This window comes from Carassius carassius, chromosome 39, assembly GCF_963082965.1.
Source record: "Carassius carassius chromosome 39, fCarCar2.1, whole genome shotgun sequence".
NCBI classification, from domain to species: domain Eukaryota; kingdom Metazoa; phylum Chordata; class Actinopteri; order Cypriniformes; family Cyprinidae; genus Carassius; species Carassius carassius.
Window position 1 is genome coordinate 29,054,576 of NC_081793.1, and position 20,000 is coordinate 29,074,575.

The 20,000-nt window shown below is 38.0% G+C and overlaps 2 protein-coding genes and 1 long non-coding RNA gene across 7 annotated transcripts in view; 2 read left to right on the forward strand and 1 right to left on the reverse strand.

The window, feature by feature from the left end:
* The window catches only part of fh (fumarate hydratase), a 6,108-nt gene extending 3,721 nt beyond the window's left edge, over nt 1-2,387 (forward strand). The window contains exons 5-10 of the mRNA XM_059531502.1: nt 1-120; nt 235-400; nt 889-1,092; nt 1,404-1,531; nt 1,986-2,139; nt 2,216-2,387. The exon at nt 1-120 is cut by the window's left edge and continues 63 nt beyond it. Of these exons, the coding sequence (XP_059387485.1) occupies nt 1-120; nt 235-400; nt 889-1,092; nt 1,404-1,531; nt 1,986-2,139; nt 2,216-2,358 (915 nt within the window). The 3' untranslated portion in view covers nt 2,359-2,387. The remainder of the gene's footprint in view (nt 121-234; nt 401-888; nt 1,093-1,403; nt 1,532-1,985; nt 2,140-2,215) is intronic.
* The window catches only part of LOC132121754 (uncharacterized), a 50,069-nt gene continuing 30,366 nt past the window's right edge, over nt 298-20,000 (reverse strand). Inside the window, exons 2-3 of the long non-coding RNA XR_009426304.1 lie at nt 537-861; nt 298-430 (exon numbers count right to left, since the gene is read on the reverse strand). This is a non-coding gene — a long non-coding RNA (uncharacterized LOC132121754). The remainder of the gene's footprint in view (nt 431-536; nt 862-20,000) is intronic.
* The window catches only part of rgs7b (regulator of G protein signaling 7b), a 49,378-nt gene continuing 36,093 nt past the window's right edge, over nt 6,716-20,000 (forward strand). For 3 of the 5 annotated variants that reach the window (XR_009426302.1, XR_009426303.1, XM_059531503.1), the window contains exon 1: nt 8,512-8,634. Coding sequence is in view for 3 of the 5 variants with exons in the window: in XM_059531503.1 (XP_059387486.1) it covers nt 8,557-8,634 (78 nt within the window). In the remaining 2 variants the exon portion in view is untranslated. Of the gene's footprint in view, nt 6,939-8,505; nt 8,635-20,000 lie in introns of those variants that run through there. The other 2 variants (XM_059531504.1, XM_059531505.1) reach the window with 2 other exon arrangements.

Consider the following 20,000-nt stretch of genomic DNA (forward strand, 5'->3'; position numbering starts at 1 on the left):
CTTCTGCCGGCTCTTCAGATGCTGCACGACGCTCTCGCTGCTAAAGCTGAGCAGTTCAGAGACATCATAAAGATCGGCCGCACACACACACAGGACGCCGTGCCGCTCTCTCTCGGACAGGTACTGATTCATCACATCTCAAACACTCCTCTAAAGACCCTCTGGAGGAGAGCGTATTGCTGATTGAAGTGAATAGACTGAGAGTGACCGTGGTGTGTGTGTGTGTGTGTGCAGGAGTTCGGTGGATACGTGCAGCAGGTGAAGTACAGCATGGAGCGAGTGAAAGCGTCCATGTGTCGTGTGTATGAGCTGGCAGCGGGGGGGACTGCGGTGGGCACCGGACTCAACACACGCATCGGCTTTGCTGAGAAAGTAGCAGATAAAGTGGCTGCGCTCACAGGTAACACACACACACTCACACACACACGCACTGACACACACACACACACACTCACTGACACACACACACACACACACACACACACACACACACACACACACACATACACAATGTGCCACAATGTAACACACACAACTCTTATACACTACCATTCAAGAGTCTGGGGTCATTATGATTCTTAAAAATGTGTTCTGCTCAGCAAGGCTGCATTTATTAGATCAGAACAACAGTAAAAACAGTGAAATATTATTCTACTGTAAAGCAGCTGTTTTCTGTGTGAATCTGTGTTAAAGTGTAATGTATTTCTGTGATGCTCCGCTGTATTTTCAGCATCATTCCTCCAGTCTTCAGTGTCACATGATCTTCAGAAATCAGAATAATATGATGATTTACTGCTCAAGACACATTTCTGATTATTATCAGTGTTGAACACAGTTGTGCTGCGTGATATTTAGTTTCTCCTGGTTTATTCTGCTTCCCGTCCGCAGGTCTTCCGTTCGTCACAGCGGTGAATAAGTTCGAGGCTCTGGCGGCCCACGATGCACTGGTGGAGCTGAGCGGCTCTCTGAACACCGTCGCCGTCAGCATGATGAAGATCGCCAACGACATCCGCTTCCTGGGATCTGGCCCTCGCTCGGGTCTCGGAGAGCTGATCCTGCCCGAGAACGAGCCCGGCTCCAGCATCATGCCCGGTGAGTGACGCGGCCGCCGGCCAATCACAGCCTGAGGCTCGCAGGAAGCTGAGCAGAGGATCGTATGAATGTAGAGAAATTAATATGTTCACCTCTGACCTTTAGCTCCGGCCTTCAGTTTCTGGTCTATTTATGGGGCCTTGATGTCCTCGACCTTTGAAAAGTGCAACTCTCTCTCACACACACACACACACACACACACAGAGCATTAAAGATCTGCTCAGTGCTGTAGAGTGTCTGTAGAAGCACAGAGGTGTGTTTACTGCTGTGCTTTATTCTCGTGTGTGTGTGTGTGTGTGTGTGTGTCTCAGGGAAGGTGAACCCCACGCAGTGTGAGGCTATGACTATGGTAGCAGCTCAGGTGATGGGAAACCACGTGGCTGTTACTATCGGAGGAAGCAACGGACACTTTGAGCTCAACGTGTTCAAGCCGATGATCGTGAGTCTTCTGCTTTGAAGATATGATTTAATCAGTTCATGCATTCTCAAGCATTAAAATCATTACTTTTTATGCAAAGAATCAAAAGTTTAGAATCTTTAGGATTTCTTAATGTTTCAGAAAAATCCTAATTATCCCAAACATTTGTTTAAATGTCATACAGCAGTGTAAACTGTCCGTTCAGACTGATTTAATGTTGAATAGAAGTATTAAGAATGTATGCAGACGTTTACTGAAATTGATCGTTTGAGAGATTCATTCCAAGTTTGTTGAAGTCTGAATCAGAGAATCTATTGAAGCACGTGTCTTAACCGCCTCGTTCTCTCCAATCAAACCAGAGACAGATGCTGAAATACACTGTCTTCATTTGATATCACTGCAAACATACACATCTAAACAGAAGACATCAGATGAGTTGTTCTCAGGGTTGTCATGTGTAGTTTCTGTGTTCCAGATTAAAAACGTGCTGAACTCCGCTCGGCTGCTGGGCGACGCTTCGGTCTCGTTCACCAATAACTGTGTGGCTAGGATCGAGGCCAATACAGAGAGAATCAACAAACTGATGAACGAGTCTCTGATGCTGGTCACAGCGCTGAACCCTCACATAGGTAACCACAGCAGAGAGCAGATCAGAGCTGAATGTGAGTGTGGTCAGTCGCTCAGTCGTCTCTCGCTCTGTTTCAGGGTATGATAAAGCTGCCCTGATTGCTAAGACGGCGCACAAAGAGGGATCGACTCTGAAAGCCACGGCTGTGAAGCTGGGCTTCCTGACGGAGGAGCAGTTTGAGCAGTGGGTGCGACCGCAGGACATGCTCGGACCCAAATAGAAATAAAAGAGTTGTTGTGTTCACATGCATTGATCCTTTCTCTCAGTCACGGTGTTCATCGAGTAACACGAGATCACCAGGAACATCTGCTGATGTGTGCGCTTACATTTATTCATACGACAGACGCGATTCACAGCGTGCTCAGCGTTTAATATTTGATCTGTGTGTGTGTGTGTGTGTGTGTGTATATGATTTAATACTAACTTTACATGATTACCTGACAGACATGGTTTATTTGTCCAATTATATGAAAAGAAATTAGAAACAATGTTGCTCACACAAACACATTTATATGCTAATTATACAACCTAGTTATATATTTTAGTTTATAAGAAAATAAGATTTTTATTTTTATTTTTTAGTATCATAAGGATTTATTTCTTTCATGACAACTGAGCTTATCTTCCTCCAGTTTTCTTTGTAATATGAAGAAAAATGATTCATATTGAAGTGTTGTATTTGTGGAGCTGTCTTTCATGTGCAGGGTTATTTTAGTATCATTAAGAGACAATTAAAACCTTTAATGTTGGAATGATGATTATTATTTTTTTATTTAAACTTGTAGTGTTTTTTTTCTCGTGTATTTTTGTAGTTTTATGTCTATATAATATTTATTAATTTTTCAGTTTTTGTTATTTTAGTGCGTCAAGTTAAACTGAAAAATGTTGCGTTGCAACAAATTAGAATAAAGTATGTTTAGTTTATATAAATATATATACAGTCAAACCAAAATGTATTCAGACACCTTCAGCATTTCACAGAGTTTATTTGTTATAAAATGGTAAAATATGATAAGAACTCATATAGCATATTTATTGATTTAGTACATATTTATTTTATTTTAAATTATAATCATGCTCTTAGAAACAGGCTTGGTTTGTTTAATATAGTGTGAGCTGCTGCTGATGATGATGATGGTGAAGAAGATGATCCTCACAGAAGGAAGGTCACCAGCAGATCTTCCTGAGCTCATCTCTGGCAGCATTTCACCTGCTCTGCTGCTTCCTGACTCGCATGTTAATATCTGTGTGAGTTCATTCCCAGCGCATTGATTCGTGCAGGAGCAGCATATGGTCACAGCAGGAGAGAAGCGAGTGGGACATGTGGCAGCTCTGCAGGCTCCAGATCAGTGTGTGTTGGGCTTTATATCGGTGTGTAATGAGACTCAGCTGCTCGTCTGACCACACTCAGCAGACCGGGGCTAGTTGTCACATGGGGAAGTCACCTCTCAGTAAATCCAGTTACACAGACACTTGTGTTTTTCCTCTCAAACAGTGCTTTTATATGTTGGTTTTAAAGCTGTATCTCATGTTACACTCTCAGTACAAAGGATGTCAGTGGGGAGGTACCTTTTGTACCTTTTTTAGGTATCAATATGCACCCATTCTTTTTTTTCTGAGAGTGTAGAATATTTGATGAAATCATCATCGTATTATATTAATTTCTGTCAAATATTTTATTTAGCTGAACTGCTAACTAAAAGCATTTAAAATAATTGAAGTAAATCTGATATAAAATAAAATATAGATAATACATAAAAAATACTAATGAAATGCTGGATTGGCTAATAAATAAGTGCTATTTATTTTAAAAATGTCTAAAACTGAAAATAATAATAGTAATAAATTTAAAAAAAAAAAAATCAAATGACAAGGACATACTAAATCTTAAACTGAAATTAAAATGAAAAATATAATGTGAAAAAAAATCTGAAGTTGTCAATTATTAAAAAAAGTAAGTTTTACAATAAAAAAACAAAAAAAAATCAGTTTTTCTACTTCAAAGTTTAATGTATAATTGAATATGTTACTTGTCATTTCTTTGTCATGATTTCTGAAATTTATAAACAATTTGCGCCATAAAAATAGGTTTTGTTGTAGTCAAGACTAAATAAATAAATAAATAAAATAAATAAACCCACTCTGAAAATATTCACTGGAGTGAAAGAGTGACAACTTGCCCCGGTGTCTCTACATATATTTACTTATGATAACTATCATAAATGATCTGCTATATTGATTTGTCACTAATAGAATTATGTTTTGTAAGCGACTGCAGGCGCTGATGAGCAGAGTTTGGACACACAGACACCACAGGGAGATATCGACTGACTTCTGCTAATGAGATTCAGTCATCTCTTACACAAAACTAATGAATGTTACCTGAGACGAGCAAATGTTAGAGCAGCTCAGCATCGGGAGTGAAGCTGAACGCTGGCTTAGTTTCCATATGGAGAGAACTTGAGATAAATGAACATTTATACGTACAGACAGGCTGTTAAAGTTTATTTCTAGAAGAGAATCGATCTGCATGTCGTCTCACGCAGCCCTTTTAGTGTCCATTTCACATTAGTCAGAAGATGCTTCTGAGTTAAGTATCTTTTAAGGTTTGACAGAAGCCGGATGAGTAACTTTACTTACATCACATTTTAAAATTGAGGCTGGATTTCTGAGATGATCTGGATTATTATCTTTGAGTGTAAAACAGTTAAAGCATTAGTTTAGGGAGGAAGAAAAAGACAATGTGCTCATCCTCAGATCATCTAAGAAATGCAGCATTGCATCAGTGTCTCATCAATGGATGCTCTGCAGTGAATGGGTGCCGTCAGAATGAGAGTCTGATAAAAACATCAGAATAATCCACAGCACTCCAGTCCATCAGTGAACATCTGGAGAAGACAAAAGATGAAACACCTCCAGCATTAAGATGATTTTAACTCAAATAATCCATAATAACACTTCCTCCAGTGAACAAGTGTTCTGGTCTGAATCAGGAGAGAAATCTGCACAGATCAAGCAGCGTTTAAACAGATCTAAACTAATCTGTGAGAGACAACAGCAGATGCACTTGTTCACTGGAGGAAGTGTTATTATGGATTATTTGAGTTAAAATCATCTTAATGCTGGAGGTGTTTCATCTTTTGTCTTCTCCAGATGTTCACTGATGGACTGGAGTGCTGTGGATTATTGTGATGTTTTTATCAGACTCTCATTCTGACGGCACCCATTCACTGCAGAGCATCCATTGATGAGACACTGATGCAGTGCTTCATTTCTACAAACCTGATGAAGAAACAAACTCATCCTGATCTCAGATGACCTGAGGGTGAGGATATTTACAGCACACGTTCATTGTTTAGTGAACTATTGCTTTAACACTGTGAGAGTGGGGAACCTTTAATATTTCCATCATTTGATGATAACAGGAGACATTAGTGTAATAAGGTGTTTGTCCTGTGTGCTGTAAACATGCTGCATGTAATGAGCAGTAACCTTCTCTTCTCAAACCCTGCGGGTGTTCATTATCTGCTGCTGTTTTCTTGCCCTTTTATTGCAATAAACAGTCTGATTAGACTGGCTTCTCCTAATATATGAAACTGGAGGATAGCTGAGCCCTGTTATATTATATTAGAGTTCGTTAAATAATGCTAAACAATTTATTCAGCAGGTCTTCAAAACAACGTCAATGCTTTATTACAACATATAGATGAGTCAAGCTGTGATCTGAGCCATAAATCAGTGGTTTTGTATATTATATCAACACGTAGTTCAGACTCTCTAGAATCATATCTCTGTATTAAAACCCAATCAAATTTTTGCTGTTGATTAATAGTTGCACAGAAAAGTCAGATTGAGATGCATTACCAGAGTAGTTGTCACTTGTGTTTTAAATGTTAAATTAATTAATTACATTTCCTGTTAATCCAAAACAATGTCATTGTTGGCATTTAGTCAAAATGTTTACATCCTTCATGAATTGTTTGACTTTCAAAAGCATTTTTTGGTTAGACTTGTTACAGTGTAATTATTCATTTAAGTACTTAATAATAATAATAATTAACTACATGTTACAATACGTTTAGGGTTAGGATTAGGGTTATTTGCATGTAATTATGCAGAATTAATTGTTATTATAATCATAAGTACATTTAACGTGTAATAAGGACACCTTAAGATAAAGTGTTACCCTTTTTCTTTTTTACACAAATGTAGTTTACCGAAAAAAAGGAAATATAAAACATTTAAAAATCAACAAATAATTTAAGAACGTAAAAAATAATAAGGAAAGAAAATAAAACAAAAATAAAATTATTTATACAAAGTGTAAATAATGCAGTGCAATATAGTCCGGTGCAAACAGTGAAAATAAATTATAGTAGTACATTAAACAACGATTTTTGGAGTACGTTTTACAAGAAAATACTATTTCAGTCAGCTGTTTATTTGTAATCGCTTGTATAGCCTATGAAGAAATACTAAATAATAACACATACAGTCAAGCGCAGAATCATAACTGTAATGCAATGTGTGACACGGACGCGCGCTCTCTCGCGGACGCGTGGACAGCGGGAGCGTGCGTGTGATTGGCCGTGGACCCTGCGCGTTCACGCTCTAGTTGTGAGATTTGCGCGCCGCCGCTCGCTGGAGGACAGGAAAGCGATAATATCGAGGGGCAAATAACTCATCGTTTCCAATGAATAACTACCCCTTCAGCTCGACCGCCAGCTGACGCACTGCCCTGCGCGAACCGACGAGGACGGAGCAGCGACGCGACGCGGCGCGATCGTGCGAGGTAAGTGTGTGTTTATTCGACGCGTGACGCGGGATCACTGAAACACCTTCCCTCCTCTCCTCCGTCGGTCCGTCGCGTCCTCAGGCCGCGTGCGTCGCGCGCGTCGAGGCGCGTTGTTGTGTGTCAGTGTTGTGGTTTTGTGTGAGCGCGTCGTTCTGAAGGATGCTGGTGTGTGTGTGTGTGTGTGTGTGTGTGTTGCTGAACGACACCATCATCACTTCGCCTGTGAGAGACTTCATCTTTATTCCTCTGCAGTTCCAGTCTGTATGCTGCCATCACTGTCTTCATCACTATCTGTGCTTTAAACACTCACAATAGCTTTAACATATCTATCTATCTATCTATCTATCTATCTATCTATCTATCTATCTATCTATCTATCTATCTATCTGTTTTTATTCTGTAATGTGTCTGTGTAATCTGTCTTTGTGTCTGTCTATAATTTGCATTCTGTCTGTAATCTGTTGTTCATTGTTTCTATTTAACATTCGATCTATCTATCTGTATTCTTCGTGTAATCTGTCTATCTGTCTGTCTGTAATCTGTCTGTATTCTGTCTAATCTGTCTGTTCATTGTTTCTCTTTATCATTTGATCTAGCTATCTGTCTGTCTGTATTTTGCCTTTAATCTGTCTGTCTGTTGTTCATTGTGTTTCTATTTATCATCTATATCTATCTGTCTGTATTCTGGCTGTAATCTGTCTCTCTGGCTGTAATCTGTCTGTATCCTGTCTCTATCCTGTCTGAAATCTGTCTGTCTGTCGTTCATTGTTTCTATTTATCATTTGACCTATTTGTCTGTCTGTATTCTGTCAGTAATCGGCCAATCTGTCTGTTTGTAATCTGTCTTCCTTTCTGTTATCTGTCTGTAATGTGTCTGTAATCTGTCAATCTGTCTATTTGTAATCTGTCTGTCTAATCTGTCTCTGTCTCTATTCTGTCTGTAATTTTTCTTTCTGTCATTTATTGTTTTGTTTATCTTTTGATCTATCTATCTATCTGTCTATCTGTATTCTGTCTGTAATGTGTCTGTAATCTGTCTGTAATTTGTCAGTCTGTCATTCATCGTTTGTGTTTATCTTTTGATCTATCTATTTGTCTGTCAGTATTCTGTCTGTGATCTGTCTGTAATTTGTCACTCTGTCATTCATCGTTTCTGTTTATCTTTTGATCTATCTATCTGTCTGTCCCTATTCTGTCTGTAAGATATCTATCTATCTGTCTGTCTGTCTGTTAGATATCTGTCTGTCTGTGATCTGTCTGTCTGTCTGTCTGTCTGTGATCTGTCTGTGAGCTGTCTGTCTGTCTGTGATCTGTGTGTCTGTCTGTCTGATCTGTCTGTCTGTCTGTAAGATATCTGTCTGTCTGTCTGTCTGTGATCTGTCTGTCTGTCTGTCTGTGATCTGTCTGTCTGTCTGTCTGTGATCTGTCTGTCTGTAAGATATCTGTCTGTCTGTGATCTGTCTGTGAGCTGTCTGTCTGTCTGTGATCTGTCTGTCTGTCTGTCTGATCTGTCTGTGATCTGTCTGTCTGTCTGTGATCTGTCTGTAATCAATCTGCCTGTCTGTCAGGAGTATCCAGTGTCAGCGGCAGCAGCAGCAGCTCTGGCCGTTCCTGTGCTCCAGTATGGCTCAGCCGAGCTCGTGTTCTCAGAGCAGTAACGGTGTGGCCGACGAGTCTCCAAACATGCTGGTCTACAGGAAAGTAAGTGAATCCATCATCTCCTAAAACACCTGCAGACATGAACAGTCCTGTTGTTCAATCAGCGTTAGATCGCTCCGATAATGTGATACTGATGTGCGCTAAGTTAATCTGCAGCTGCCTGTCTTTTGGATGCTCAGTCAGGACGTATGTGTTGGTGTTGTGAAGTGTTTTATGAAGGCTTTGACCTCACGAGTTCTCACCAGTGTTCAGTGGAGATAAGGCAGGACTAGTTTGGAGCTGTTTGCATTTTATAATTTATGGTTTGCAGTAATGAGGACATAAATACATCAACAACATCACCAGAACTGTTCTGACTGAGTCACTTCACAAGCATTTTACCGTTTCATTTGAGTAAAACCATTGTCTATTTAAAGGTAGCTATTCACGGTAATCCATCCAAATAAAAGTAAATTTTTACATAAAGGCATTGTGCTAAAAATATTACTATTATTTAATACAATGTATGTGATACTGCTACTACTGTTGAAAAAATTAATACAACTCTATTTTTTTAAGAAATAAATCACACAATATTTCTTTCATGTTTTAATTTTAATAGCAAATCCCCTTTATTTAACAAAAAAAAATGTATGTGTTTAAATTTAATTAATTAAAAGACAAATTACATTTGGGTGAAACGTTTTTTTACCATTTTTCATAATCATAATTATATAACTTTTAGAAAAACTTTAAACAAAATTGTAAAAAAGTATAAAGAATGGCATTGGTTTTTTCTTTAGTGATAAAAAGTGTGTTTTTTTTTTTATTTAGCATATTTTTGTGTTTTGCTTTGGTACCGAAATTGGTACAGAGAACCGTGGTTTTTCAGTGGTATCGGTACCGAATACTGAAATTTTGGTACCGTGACAACACTACTCTTTATTAATAATGGACTTCATCTCAGGGTGCTTTGAAATCAGTTTGATTGGTTTGTGGGTGTGATTTCAGATGTTGCACTGATATCTCAAACGTAGTTGCTCTCATCGTCACAGATGGACGTGAAACCGTGTTTGAGCTGAGAGTCTCTGACAGCTGCCAAGTTTCAGAGACTTGAGCAATGATGGTGTGTTATTATATTGTTAGTTAACTGCTAGTTCTGTTCCACTAATTCATTTGGACCAGTGACAGCTCTAAAACAGTGTGGATGTTTCGTATAACAACCAGTATTGGTGTCTTTTTTTATTTATTTTGATTGATTTACTCTTATGCTGAATATCCCTTCCTAATTTTGTGTTTTTAGTAAAAAATGACTGGCTTTTTAAAAAAAAAAAAGGCTTTGTATTTCATTTTGGAGCTTATTGATCTCAGGCCTCCTCGATCTGAGCTTATACACCTCAGTTTTTCAAATTAATAGAGCATATTTGTGAATAATTTTGGCAATATTCACTCTACATGGCTTGATCCTGGCATGTAAATGCTACTTTTACAAGTCAATTTCCCATGTTACATTTTGTGTTGTTTAATATCAAAATTATGAAATAAATTGGGTTGTTATTGGCATTTGATGTTGACTTCTTGTTTACAGACCTATTATATAAAAGCAGCATCACACTTGCAGTCGTTGATGAATTCCCAGCTTGTCGATTACAACCAGTTATTTTGGTTTGGTTTGGATGAGGTCTCTGGCTCCTAGTCTTTCCACCCGTCCACTGCCACCTCATCAGATTAATTGTGTGTTTGGTGCGCTGGTCAAAGCTTTAGGTCACTAACTGGTAGAACAATTGGAGTCCAGCTGGAGGCGACACAAGCGTGATATTTGGGCTTTTGTGAAGTGTGCTAATGGCTCATCACTGGCGTGTGTGTGGGCGAGCGCCTCGTCTGCGTTGCCATGATTGTAGGTGGTTTTGTAAGTACGTTGGTGTGTGTAGCTCTGGTTTGCTTTGCCGTGCAGAAAAGAGAAACTTTTCGAGCGTCAGACTAGTGCTGGATCTTTACTCAGACTCCTGAACTCATTTCCACCGCAGACGTGTTGATGCTGTCATTCAGAATTGTCTGAAAGATGACAGTGATATGGTCCTTATGCACAAACCTTACAACAGTGGCCTCAAATGTATTTGGACACTTAATAAATGTCTGAATGACCTTGCATTAGAAAAAAGATCAAATCAAGAGTCAAAAATGCCACAGCCATATCACCCTGCACCAAGGTGGGTTGCCCACTGAAGCTAAGCAGGATTGAGTCTGGTCAGTACCAGAATGGGAGACCTCCTGGGAAAACTAGGTTGCTGCTGAAAGAGGCATTAGTGAGGCCAGCAGGGGGTGCTATAACTTGCACTTGCGAGATTTAAACTGAATCATGAGACGCAAAGTCAGAATCGTGAGACTTAAAGTCTGAATCGCAAAGTCAGAATCGCGAGACGCAAAGTCAAAATCGCGAGACGCAAAGTCAGAATCGTGAAACACAAAGTCAGAATCGCGAGATGCAAAGTCAGAATCGCGAGACGCAAAGTCAGAATCGTGAGACGTAAAGTCAGAATCGTGAGACGTAATGTCAGTATCACGAGACGCAAAGTCAGAATCACGAGACGCAAAGTCAGAATCGTGAGACGTAAAGTCAGAATCGCGAGATGCAAAGTCAGAATCGCGAGACGTAAAGTCAGAATCGTGAGACGTAAAGTCAGATTCGTGAGATGTAAAGTCAGAATCGTGAGATGTAAAGTCAGAATCGCGAGATGCAAAGTCAGAATCGCGAGACGTAAAGTCAGAATCGTGAGACGTAAAGTCAGAATCGTGAGATGTAAAGTCAGAATCGTGAGACGTAAAGTCAGATTCGTGAGATGTGAAGTCAGAATCGTGAGACATAAAGTCAGAATCGTGAGACACAAAGTCAGAATCACGAGACGCAAAGTCAGAATCGTGAGACGTAAAGTCAGAATCGCGAGATGTAAAGTCAGAATCGCGAGATGCAAAGTCAGAATCGTGAGACGTAAAGTCAGAATCGTGAGACGTAAAGTCAGATTCGTGAGACGTAAAGCTAGAATTGCGAGACGTAAAGTCAGAATCGCGAGATGCAAAGTCAGAATCACGAGACGTAAAGTCAGTATCACGAGACGCAAAGTCAGAATCGCGAGACGCAAAGTCAGATTCGTGAGATGTAAAGCTAGAATTGCGAGATGTAAAGTCAGAATCGCGAGATGCAAAGTCAGAATCGCGAGACGTAAAGTCAGAATTGTGAGACGTAAAGTCAGAATTGTGAGACGTAAAGTCAGAATCGTGAGACGTAAAGTCAGAATCACGAGACACAAAGTCAGAATCGCGAGACGCAAACTCAGAATCGTGAGACGTAAAGTCAGATTCGTGAGATGTAAAGCTAGAATTGCGAGACGTTAAGTCAGATTCATGAGATGTAAAGTCAGAATCGTGAGACGTAAAGTCAGATTCGTGAGACGTAAAGTCAGATTCATGAGATGTAAAGTCAGAATCGTGAGACGTAAAGTCAGATTCATGAGATGTAAAGTCAGAATCGTGAGATGTAAAGTCAGAATCGTGAGATGTAAAGTCAGAATCGTGAGATGTAAAGTCAGATTCATGAGATGTAAAGTCAGAATCGTGAGACGTAAAGTCAGAATTGCGAGACGTAAAGCCAGAATCGCAAAATGCAAAGTCAGAATCGCAAGACTTAAATGGTTGGTTCACCCAAAAATGGTGAACATCATGAGAAATGGTCACAATCGTGAGAAGTGAAATGTGAATTAGACACAAAGTCAGAATGCTGAGAAAAATGTCTGAATTTCAATTATATAAATAGTAGATTTAAATATTATAGTTTTAAAGCACAGTGATATAGTGTCTGTTAGAAATTACACTAAATTGGTCTTAATTATGGAGGGCTTTGTTCAGACGAGCCTCGTTTATTCTAATGCCGTTAGTGACAGACCCTCTTTCTGTTCCGCTTTTCTCCCAAACCGGGCTACTGGGCTAAAGTCTCTTATCTGACCCGTTTTCTCATGCAGTTGTTGTTTCTGCAGAAGTAGTTCATCTCTGCTCTATATTCAGAGATCTGAGCTCTGGATCTAAAGCCTCGAGTTTTGCATTCAAAACTAGTGTGCAATGGCATTCGCAACCTTGTGATATTCAAATGATATTAGACAACTGTTTCATTAACAAATGTCATTAATTGACATTTAAAACATTGTTTGAAAAATTTTAGATTTCTATCAAAAATCAAACTGAATGGACAGATATAATTGCTTGTTTTTTTATTATTATTGTAGAAATAAAGATTGATTGAAATTTTATCGCTATTATGACTATTTTAATTTCTGATGCTTTAATTTAACCATTAAAATAGCCTTTGCTGCTTATATGGCATTTACATAAATTAATTAAGCTAAAATTTCTACAACCAACTCCACGCCTTAAAACTTGTTACCTAATTAATTAATTAATGAAACTAAAAACTCTGCCGTGTCATAAAACTCATGTGTGTTAACCTGTTAAACAAAATGTCGAAGCAGTTCTTTTCCATGCGTCAGAAATGCACGATGAGCGATATGAGCAGTGGCTGTCGAGTTAAATTTTAATGTATTAAAAAATAAGTATATGTTGCATTGGGATTTGAGCTAAAAACCCAGAGCCACGACTTAAATATGACATATTGTTGTATCTAATAAGAGATTTTGCCAGAGGACCTTCCTGTCACCGGATCTGCTCACTAAACGCCAATCATTTTTTCCTGAAGGCCGTGAGAGAGCGACGGCTTTCCTCTGGGATTTCACATAGTTGCCATTTAATAAACACATTACCCCGAGTGACTTACAGAGGCTATTTACAGCCGCACTGATGCTGTGGGATCATTCTGCACAGCTCTATTCTTCAACAGCTCACTTTTGATTGACAGCAAAGACTATTAATCCATTAGGCTGAGGAAAAATGTTACTAAACTAGATAGAGATGCACTATTACTCTGCTGTTCATAATCTTAACTGTTGCAGGATGTAGATACAGTTCTTCAGTTTAGATGCACCAGTAAAGTCGTGAGTACTTCAGCACAGCTTCACTGTACATACAGGTCTTGTGTTGTGAGAGGATTGTCTCTGCGGTTATGATTTATTCAGGCAGTGTGAGATTACTGACAGAGCTTCATTTACAAATTCATAATGTCCCAAGAGGCAAATATGAAAGTACTTACATCCGATTAGTTGAATCCGGACACACGGCGCTTCCACAAGACTGAATTTAGCAATATATATCAATGAATCAACATTTCACACCGTAATCAGACAAACAAAAAATATGATTTTGCATAAATAAAATTTTTAGCTAAAGGACCATCAGTAGATAAAACAGTCCATCTTTATGTTTTACCAATGTCTTCATAATTCTACATTAGAAGCCTCGTCTACTCACCAAGGCAGTTATCTGTTAGCAACATGATAGTGACATGCTAATCATGCTAGCTGTGACGGTCACGGAAAGACCGCACGTTCAACCTGGACTGTAATACGCACACATACGCACCAACACACACAGAGACTGTTTGGTGATACAGGAGTTTATTGTAATTGTTGATCGGAGAGTGAGTGAAATACCTGTAAACTATCGCTGAGTCCCAATTCGCATACTATCCATCCTAAATAGTATGCGAAACTAGAATTAGTACGTCCCAAATCGTAGTATGTTGAAAAGAGTATTCCAAAGATACCCGGATGGTCTACTATTTCCGGTTAGAATTCGAAGTGCAGATCAATGCACACTGTAAGGGCTAATATTGCCCACAACCCATTGCGTGTGGGAGGGAGGAGCTTTGCGATGGCTTTGTTACACACACTGCACATGAACGTCAGAACCAGCTGCCTCACAAACGACCTGCGTTTGGTTCTACAACGCCGCCGCCCTGCTTCTTCACCCCTCAACTTGGTAGAAGAAAGCATTGTAAAATGTATTGTGAAAGAAAACGATGAGAAAAAAGATGGGAATAGTAAATACAATTTTATTGGACATACAAGAATGAATGAAACGTTAACAGTTGTGGTGTGCGTAACTAGGCAACCACGTTGTCGTTCACGTTGCATGACGTCATCGAAGTATGTCCCAGAGCGTGCATACTCTTTTGCTACACACTCAAAAGTATGTACTTTTTCCTCACAAACAAAGTACATACTTTTAGGTCGTAGTATAAGTAGGCGAATTGGGACTCAGCATATGTGTATTGTTCCCATGTAGTGTTTGTGTCCCGTGATTTTTAGAGTCCTGGTAGGAAACAATGGCAGGAATTTATTGGTTCCGCTTAGGGTGGGAATCTACCATCTATTAAATTGAGCGTGAGGGGTTTCAGGGGCAACGCGGCCGAGTTGTTGCTGTTATTTCCTGTTTAACGTGAATTACTTAATAACATCAAAGTAGATTTATTAAGTAGAATATCATGCCAATATGTTTCTTTCAGACTCTGTATATTTAAGGGAACATGTGTAAAGTGTTGTATGTGAGTTTGTCCCTCCCCATGGGGTAATGGTGCTGGCCACCAGTATAAATGTGAATGTCTTTCTAATGGAAGGTAGTCTGTGTTTGTTGCTGCAGTGGATAGGGTGGCCTGAGGGTTGCAGGTATTTTGGTATTTTGTTTAGATATTTTGAACTTGACCTTTTTGGTTAAAGAATTGTTTTTGGAAACTTTATATTTTGCATTATTGTTTTGAATTTAATTTGGATTTTTCTTTTTGGTTAAGCCTTTGTTCTTTCTATTAATTTTTGTCATGTTTAATTATATTATTGGGCTTAGATGATTGCCATTTTGTAAGTTTAAATAAATATTCATTTATATTTGAAAGTTGTGTATTCACACTGCCTCTGTTTAATTTGGCTACAAAATTTGTGGTGCCCATTATTGGGTACCTTCACACTAGCGTCATGTTAATCATGCTAGAAACATGCTAGCGTCATGCTAATCATGCTAGAAACATACTAACATCATGGTAGTAACTTGCTAATCATGTTAGTGACATGCTAAAAATGCTAGAAACATGCTAGTGACATGTTAGTAGCTTCTTAATCATGTAAGAAACATGCTAGCATCATGCTAATCATGCTAGTATCATGCTAATCATGCTAGAAAACCTACTAACATGTTAGTAACTTGCTAATCATGTTAGTGTCATGTTAATCATGCTAGAAACATGCTAGTAACTTGCTAATCATTTTAGTGACATGCTAATCATGCTAGAAACATGCTAGTAACTTGCTAATCATTTTAGTGACATGCTAATCATGTTAGAAAAATGCTAGTGACATGTTAGTAGCTTGTTAACCATGTCAACGATTATGCTAGAATCATGGGAGTAACTTGCTAATAATTCTAGCAACATGTTTGTAACGTTAAACATGCTAGAAACATGTTAGCGACATGCAAGTTAGAGCTTAAGATCTTTGCCCGAACCCGACGGGACCCGATGGGACCCGACGGGTTCGGTCGGGTTCGGGCTTAATTTATATCATCTTACGCGGGCTCGGGCTTGCGCTCCGGTTTGCGAGGTAAACGAGCGGTCATGTGATGTGTTTCGATTAGCACGAGAAAGATGCGAAAATGGATGCTGAGTAGGTGTAACGGAGGCTTGCCTCTGGCGATTATGTTTTGGTTGCACCAGCAATAAAGTAAAGTCTAAGGTGTGGAAATGTTTTGACCATGTTTATAATTAGAATAATGAGTGAATAATGACGCATCATCAGTGAGCGCAGGAGCGTGCTGAAACCATCTACAGTGGATTCAATCATTTTCCTAAAACATAGGCTTAGCCTAATCGCTGTGAGTAATAAAGTTTTTTAAAATGAAAACTAAATATTCATTGAGTCTTAAATGCATAATGTGGACAGAGTATATACACTAATGTTGGCATTATTCTTTTATTAAATGACAGCTGCTAGTGGCGAGGCAAATCCGGAGCCTTTATCTTAATTTCATTATTGCCATTATTTTCATTATTTCATTATATACCCATCTTAATTTAAAATTTATCTTAATTTAATTTGTCAAAAAAGACTCGTTTTTATTGGTGCGTTGGTCTATTTATAGGCTAAAGGAGCCTATGTCTATTTAGAGTGCTGAGATGTTAAGATGTCACAGAGGACTTATTTTATTTCTTTATTCCAACTAGTGTTGTCACGGTACCAAAATTTCAGTATTCGGTACCGATACCAGTGAAAATCCACGGTTCTCGGTACCAATTTCGGTACCAAAGCAAAACACAAAAATATGCTAATTAAAAAAAAAATAACTTTTTAGCACTAAAAATAAAACCAATGCCAATCTTTATACTTACTTACAATTGTGTTTAAAATTTTTCTACAAGTTATGTAATTATGAAAAACAGTAAACAAGTTTCACCCAAATTTAATTTGTCTTTTAATTTATGAAATTTAAACACATTTTATTTTTGGTAAATAAAGGGGATTTGCTATTAAAATTAAAACATGGAAGAAATATTGTGATTTATTTCTTTAAAAAATAAAGTTTTATACATTTTTTCAACAGTAGTAGCAGTATCACATACATTTTACTAAATAATAGTAATATTTCTAGCACAATGCCTTTATGTAAAAATTAACTTTTAGGCCTAATGAATGCATATTTGTCATTTTAACTGAACTTAAGACTGGTGGTGATGCTTAAGATATTTTTGGTCATATTAAAATGTAAGTTTCATTTTCATGACTGGATTTTGAGATTCCGTCCTCGTTTTCTGCTTCACGGAAATCATAGCGCTGAACCGGGTTTGAACAGGACCTCGGTACTACCAGTACTTAAAGAAACCTAGTACCGTCACATTTAAAATTTTTTAGTACCGACTTGGTACCGGGTCATTTGACAACACTAATTCCAACTTCCAAGTGGTGTAGTCTACGTTAGTTATTAATAAATTATGTTAAAACATGAATAAATGACTCATTCTTGACAAAAGGCAAAAGAGCTGTGTGCGTGCATACATTTGAGTCGGGCTGTAAACAGGTTCGGGCTTTTAAAAAGCTGTCAATCAAAATGTACTTGTCGGGCTCAGGCCGAAACCTGTCGGGCTCGGGTCCTGTCGGGCCTAACTTTTAAGGCCCGATTACAGCTCTAATGCAAGTAACTTGTTTATGATGCCAGCAACATGCTAGTAACTTGATAATCATGCTAGAAACATAGTAGTGACTTGCTAATCATGTTAACAACATGCTAGTAACATTCTAATCATGCTAGCAACATGCTAGTAACTTGATAATCATACTAGAAACATGCTAGTAACTTGATAATCATGCTAGAAACATAGTAGTGACTTGCTAATCATGTTAACAACATGCTAGAAACATTCTAATCATGCTAGAAACATGCTAGTAACTTGATAATCATGCTAGAAACATAGTAGTGACTTGCTAATCATGTTAACAACATGCTAGAAACATTCTAATCATGCTAGAAACATGCTAGTAACTTGATAATCATGCTAGAAACATAGTAGTGACTTGCTAATCATGTTAACAACATGCTAGTAACATTCTAATCATGCTAGCAACATGCTAGTAACTTGTCCACCATGCTATTAACATTTTGCTAATCATGTTAGTAACAGGCTTATCATGCTAAAAAAATGTTAGCAACATGCTAATCATATTAGAAACATGCTAATAACATTAGCCCTAAAGTTCTGCATAATTAAGGGCGTGGCAACTTGAGTGACAGGTGGATTGCCGCTGCTGATACTACCGTCGAGCTAGGTGGGCGTGGCTTCAGCAACCAGATCCCACCTTCTTGCCAACTTTTGATTATACTGAAGTGACGCGCTGCCAAGATTGTGACGGCCAGCTCCGCCCACTTTGAGCTTCGAAAAAGCTATTTGGAAACCTATAGGTGATGTCACGGACACTACGTCCATGTTTTCATACAGTCTATGCTAGAAACATGTTATCAACATCTATCTGTCATCCTTCTGACCAGGGTTATTAAACTAAAACCATTAAATACCCATAGTCAGTATACCCAATAGTGATACTGCTTTTGACTGGCAGTATATAATGATTTCAGTGATTGTAAAATCTGTATAAAATACAGGCAGATTCTACAAGCTTTAAAAATGTATTATTTTTTGCAAATTTAAAGATCTTTCTGGATACAAAATTTTGCATAACTACCAACATTTTCAGAATTTTAACCCCTTAAATGCCAGTTTTTAATACAGTAAAAAACATTTTTATATACTAAATGATTAACAATATTAATTTTCATGCATTATAATTTTTTACAGTATTTTTACTGTTTTTTTAATCGGCTTTTAGCATTGGGATATAGTCAATGTGTAACATATGATAATACTTTATTTAAAACTGTGATTTCCAATAAATAAAATCCTGGCAAAACATTAGATTTGACTGAATCAATACAATGGCTGTGAGTAAGTCTCTTTAAAGCCTCGTTCTGAGCTGATGACAGACGACGCTCATTGATCTCAGCTTTACTCTCAGAGAATGAATTCATTATTATTAAACAGATAGCAGGCCGACCCAGACCTCTTCTTAGATTAATGCCAGGTGTTAATGGATTGGAAAAACGCCCAGTAGATCAGTTCAGAGCGCTAATCTGGACTGCAAGAGTTTAAATGCATTTACATCTGATTCATTAAACTGAACAGCAGCCCTTCATCTGATGCACGTCGCAAACAAAGATCTCAAACAGCTTCATATCTGCAGAATAATGGGTCGAAATTATGAGCTTTTGTTTAAGGCACTTATTAACAAGAAATGTAGATACTGACAAGCAGATATTCTGTGATATAAACAGCAACTTAACAACTAAAGCCATGTCATGTCTGTCAAATCTCTTGACTCGTCTTATTTTTATTTTTTTACTTTACAAGTTCTGTTGACAGTCTGAGGTTGATTAACAGAGAATAGAATTTCAACTATAAAAGAACAGAGAAGGGTTTAAAAGCAGAAATGTGAAACTTGCACTATAAAGTTAAAAAGTTTGGGATCTGGAAGATTTGTAATGTTTCTGGGCTGCATTTATTTGATCAAAAATACTGTAAAAAATGAGAAATATTATTCTACTGTAAAACATCTGTTTTCTGTGTTAAAGTGTAATTTATTTCTGTGATGCTCCGCTGTATTTTCAGCATCATTCCTCCAGTCTTCAGTGTCACATGATCTTCAGAAATCATGAAAATATGATGATTTACTGCTCGAGAAACATTTCTGATTATCATCAGTGTTGAACACAGTTAATATGTTTCAGGAAACAGTGACATGTTTAAAATTCACCGTTAAATAGAAATGAATAGAAATCTTTTGCAACATTATAAATGTCTCTACTATCACTTTTCGTTACTTAATAAGTACATCACATTCATTTATTTCATACTGACCCTGAAGTGTTGAGCACTAGTGTATGTTTGTGAGCTG